Source organism: Triticum urartu, chromosome 2A, assembly GCF_056163025.1.
Source record: "Triticum urartu cultivar PI428250 chromosome 2A, HENAU_Tu73, whole genome shotgun sequence".
NCBI classification, from domain to species: domain Eukaryota; kingdom Viridiplantae; phylum Streptophyta; class Magnoliopsida; order Poales; family Poaceae; genus Triticum; species Triticum urartu.
Window position 1 is genome coordinate 694,978,835 of NC_141874.1, and position 5,016 is coordinate 694,983,850.

Genomic DNA, 5,016 nt, shown 5'->3' on the forward strand with positions numbered 1-5,016 from the left:
ATAACATTTTTGCAGTCCGAGGCCACCGAGATCCTGTGCTCGTAGAGGTCGTCCGCTAAAGCGAGTGACTCCCGAACTGCCAAGGCCTCAAGCGTCGTGGGATCGTCCAAACCCTGGAAGGTAATCGTGGACACGCCCAAGAATACTCCATGCCGGTCCCTACACACCGCTGAAACCGCGCCGATCGGTCTGTTTGTCATCAACGCAGCGTCGACATTGATCTTGCAGGTTCCCTCCCGGGGTGGCACCCACTGGCTCAAGCGCGACTGCTTAGCTTTAGGGCTTCCATGTGATTGAGCTAGGACCTGGAGATCTTTGATGAAAGAAACCACGAATGCATTAGTTGAGTATGGTGTTTGGTGCACCCCTTCATGAATCAACTTTCTCCTGGAGCTCCAAATCGCCCACAAAGTAACACCGACCCTTGTGAAGTCCGTATGTGATAACGAATTTGCCATAGTGAACAACCATGCTTTGGCGCTTGGGTAGTCACAGGTGCTCATCTGCGCCACCAAGGAGTCAGGTGCCAAGGCCCAGGTACTTCTCGCCATCGTGCAATCAAGTAAGGCATGCCTCCAGGAGTCCGCCGCTCCACACATCGTGCTGAAGCTGACATGGATAAAATTCAGCCCGGTCCAATTCGACGTTCTACATGGGCCGAGCCCATTAATTCAGCCTTTTTAATATATTTTTCTATTAATTTTCGCTTGCTACATGGGCCTAGCCCAACAATTCAGCCTTTTTTTTCTGGGTGCGGCCTTTAGAGTGTATGATCTTTTATTTTTCACCATTTTATTTTGGTGATGGCCCCACTAGTCAGGTTGGTCCCGAATATCATAATCAAAATTTCAAATGCACTCAAATTATTTTTATAAGTGGGTCACATGAGTCATGTTTCCATTGCACGCATTTTCAAATCACATACATAATTACTATTTCATATGAAACAAAGATTGTAATTCTAAAACATACAACATTTCATTCAAAAACAGAGAGAAGATATATGAAATTCTGGAGTTCACAATGCCCAGATAACCCAACTATTATTACATAACTTGCTATACAAAAATGTCTTGGCGCTTCTTTGAACATCTTCTTTCGTCTTGAATTTAGGAAAAATATCTGCCAACAAAAAACAGAACAGCGAGGATATAGTGTGAATAACAACAGCAGCAAGTGACTGGGTGCTATTTAGTAAGATTAAGTCCAGAAAGAAACATGCATGGAAATTAAGAAGATCTAGAGCAAGTCTGCATGTGGTTGCCGTATATGGAGTCGTAATATACTCATGGATTAATAATCTACAGCAGGAAGTGTTTTTTCAGCATGACAGTTGCTTAGTTATTCATGAACTCGTAAGTGTTTATCACCAACTCTCCTCATACTAAATTTACATTGAACAAGAAAGGAATCAGTACCATATGACCAACTCTGCTAAAGTTACAGTGCCCTCCACATGTTTATGTAATAAATTTACATTGAACAAGAAAGGAATCAGTATCGTATCTCGTAATTCGTTGTTGCACATCTAGCAAGAACAAATCAATACACAGACCTAATAAGCAAACATCACAACATGGCATGGCATCTGACCCTAATCGACTGGATCAAAAAATTAAGACCGCAAGACCATTGTCTCACACCCAGAAGCAAGCATTTTCCCGCAACAACCAGAAGCGTAGCTACAACGAAACTGGGACGCCTAGATTTTGGGCACGCAAAATTTCAGACTTATCAGCAGCATCACATGACATCAAATTGGCACGACTTCCCAGGAACCCGAGCAGAGCCGGGCATCGCCAATGGGAGGTAGGAAATGTTGGGAATCATAAACCAGAGAAAAGGGGGACACAGAAGGATCCGCGAACCTGCTTGTAGTTGAAATTGTTTGAGCGCCTCCTTATCTAAGAATCTTATACTAGCATTTTGCAGGTTGGGTACAAAGGTTGTGCTTCAATACCTTCAAAATCTGTTTGGGAAGAAGAAAAAATTAGTAACATTTCAATTCCTCTGTTTTAAATACTCCTACAGGCATCATAAGAGAAGTACTCGGCTGTAGCTAATGCAACATGATGGGAGCCCAAAAGAAAACAAAGATAATTGCTGAAAAAATTACTCCAGTTTATACTCCTCTTTTAGCATTACAGATTATACCTAATGCAACATCATGGGAGCTAATGTCCAGGAGTATTTGCAAATCATACAAATGATACAACATCATGGAGTAGGATAACATGTTTTACCATCGCAGATTCATACCAATATTTGCACAGCAAGTTTACCGTCTAACCAAACACCCTCTTACAAGCAGAAATGTATTCACTTATATACAGTGTATTTGTAGAATTACTCTATGGTACTCTAGCTGTCTTAAGTCTTGACCACAATGGTAATTAATTTGGACATGCGGATCACAATACACATAGAGAGATATTAATTACTCTATGGCACGCAGGGACGTAGCGATGCAAATCACTCCTACCATACCATGTGGCCAAGGAAGCTGTTCTGCTCCTCCAGGATGTGCACCTGCATGCATCACACGCCAACAGAGCCATATGCACGATCAATCCAAGTTCACAACTGCTTGTCTGCATCTTAAATCATTCTATTTCCCTTAGGTTTACAGCTACTTACCCTGTGGTGTGATTCGTCCAGCTGCTCCTCCATCAGTTTATCCTGCAGATAAGAAAGTCAAGTAACCATTGATTATCCTGTACTGAGAGTGGCATGTGAGCCGAGGTGAATATTGTGCAGTGCAGGGTGTTGTAACAGCACGCATACCTTCGTTTCACGGACTTTACCCAGCGCGCACTCTAGCTTGTGCTCCAGACCGCGGAGCTCTACCGCGGTTGCACCGAACGGCAGGTCTTCTCCTGTCTGCCTCCTCACGCTGGCCTCCAGGTGGTCACGCTCATGCCTCAACATTGCGATATCCGCCAACAGTTTCTGTGTGCAAGAATCATACAGATGAATCAGAATGCAGTTAACTCTGAGTGTAAAATAACTAGTACTATGAGTAGATGTGTTTGTGTATTAACCAGATATTCACCATGATTTATGCCCTCGTAGCGCTCGATTAAGTCACTCCAACTTTATGCATCATGTACAAGTCTCAGCACTATATGACTATGCATGTAGTGTAGATATTGAATGCCGGCGACTGGTACTTGTTTAACTTGAGGCTGTGTGTGCTTGCATTAGACCCAATCGCAGGTGGGCATAGGAGCAGCTGAATCTAACAGCAGGATTACAGTCAGAGGTAAATCAAAAGCATCGTCTGACAAGTGGTCACCGAACACAAGGAGAGCACCCTTCCCAATACTGTAGCTAGGTCTGAAGTCTGATGGCATGCCAACGTTTATTCTACCATAGAGTAATTCTATAAATACACGGTAGAGTAATTTGGACATGCGAATCACAATGGTAATTGGTAAATTACTTCTGATCAAACCGGGAGGGAGCACTGAAATAGAAGGGGATTCATTGGTCGGTGAACGTACCCGTCGTTGGTCCTCGAGACGAGGTTGGGCTCCACAGCGGCGTCCATGATGCGGCTGAGCTCCTGGTGCCGCCACTGGGAGAAGCGCAGCAGCGCTTGGAACACCGCATGCTCCTGCCTGTTCCCCATGATCCCGTGCGCGTGGTGCACGAACCCGCCGAGCACGCTCTGGCGTATGTGCCCGTGCTTGTCCCCCTCGACGAGCAGGCGGACCACGAATGCGGAGGACTCCGGGCTGGACAACACCACTGCTCCAGCATCGTCGGGGAATCAAGCAGCTCCGATCGGATCTCCTCCAGCCTCGGGTCTTCAGGAATCGGTGGCTCTGACGCTTCCGAGCTCGAGCTCGGCGTCTCGTCCCGCGGCGGCTCCGGCAAGGTCTGCGCCGCGTCGGAGCAGGCCGGGAGACGAGCGTCGCGGCGCAACCGCCACCAGCACCTGCTGCCACGGGGAAGGGGAACTCTCCACCGCAGCATGTCGCGGACGGAGGGGGGTCGATTCCGCGAGGCTCGCGCGTGGGGGCTGGCGGTCGGGCCACTGGACTTGCGCCCACTGGCTGCAGGCCATGGCCGGGATCGACGGCGCCGGGGACGCCCCTGCCGCTCGGCTGCCCGAGTTCGACGGTGGGACGCGGGAGCTTCGAGAAGTGGGAGGGAGAGGGGGGAGCTCGATGCGATCTGAGATCGAGGGGAGGGTCGGGCGCCGTCAGTGGTGGCGGCGAGGGCGTGAAGAGGGCGGTGCTGGATCGAGAAACTCTGGGGAGGGGCGGGGGTGCGGGGGACGGCGGCGGCGTGAGGGTGGATTTGGGGGCGGGGGAGAGACGGCGGCGGCGGGAGTGGATCGGGAGAGAGAGGAGGGGATCTGAGTTAGGGTTTGGGTAGTTGGGCTGCGGTTGGGTGAGAGGGTGAGGGGACGAGGGCTGCTGTTGGATCCGGAAACATCCGACGGCTGTTGATGCATGATCCGCGTGATATGCCCATGGACTAATCAGAACGCAGCAAATCATTTGATGACTTTATGACCATATAAATTGGTCGTGATCGATTCAAGATAAAAATTTCATTCCATTTTTCAATGCTCAAAATGAGTTTTTTGTGAAAGTCCTATCAAATATTTGTTCAAATGGTATTATATTTTGCACAATTTTACATCTTGGATTTGCAAACAATATTGATAAAGGGAGTTTTCATTTTCTTTGAATGAAAAAATCATTTTCCATTTTCCGAGTGCCTAAAATGAGTTTTTTTGTGAAGGATATACCATATATTTGTTGTAAATTTGTACCAAATCAATTTTCTAAAATAGTAGGTCATATTTAATGCACAATTTACCAAATGGTTGGGTGTCAAAAGCTTTTATCCACCTCTCGTGAAAAAGACAAATTTCTACCGATTCAGCTGGAAGCGGGTCAAATTTGAACTGCAGCTGCCTCATAGTTTGCTCTTTATTTTTTCCAAAAATTATTTTTAGGTACAAAAGTATCTATTCAATTAGAAAAACACCAAAAGTTTTCC

General features: G+C 46.8%; 1 protein-coding gene across 5 annotated transcripts; it reads right to left on the bottom strand.

Annotated features, from left to right (window-relative positions):
* Nucleotides 1-834: 834 nt before the first annotated feature.
* LOC147986846 (MADS-box transcription factor 30-like) lies at nucleotides 835-4,344 on the bottom strand. 5 transcript variants are annotated; one of them, XM_087544973.1, is made up of 7 exons: nucleotides 3,504-3,644; nucleotides 3,053-3,238; nucleotides 2,785-2,949; nucleotides 2,638-2,679; nucleotides 2,488-2,529; nucleotides 1,869-1,969; nucleotides 835-1,122 (listed from the first exon to the last, which is right to left on the bottom strand). In XM_087544973.1, the coding sequence occupies exons 2-6, from the start codon at nucleotides 3,053-3,055 to the stop codon at nucleotides 1,919-1,921; spliced, it is 303 nt and encodes a 100-aa protein (XP_087401099.1). In that variant the 5' UTR covers nucleotides 3,056-3,238; nucleotides 3,504-3,644; the 3' UTR covers nucleotides 835-1,122; nucleotides 1,869-1,918. The 5 variants fall into 5 exon arrangements, with proteins under 5 accessions (XP_087401099.1, XP_087401100.1, XP_087401098.1 ...); XM_087544974.1 differs by having other exon boundaries at nucleotides 3,042-3,238; XM_087544972.1 differs by lacking the exon at nucleotides 3,053-3,238 and having other exon boundaries at nucleotides 2,442-2,529; nucleotides 3,504-4,344.
* Between the last annotated feature and the right edge of the window lie 672 nt (nucleotides 4,345-5,016).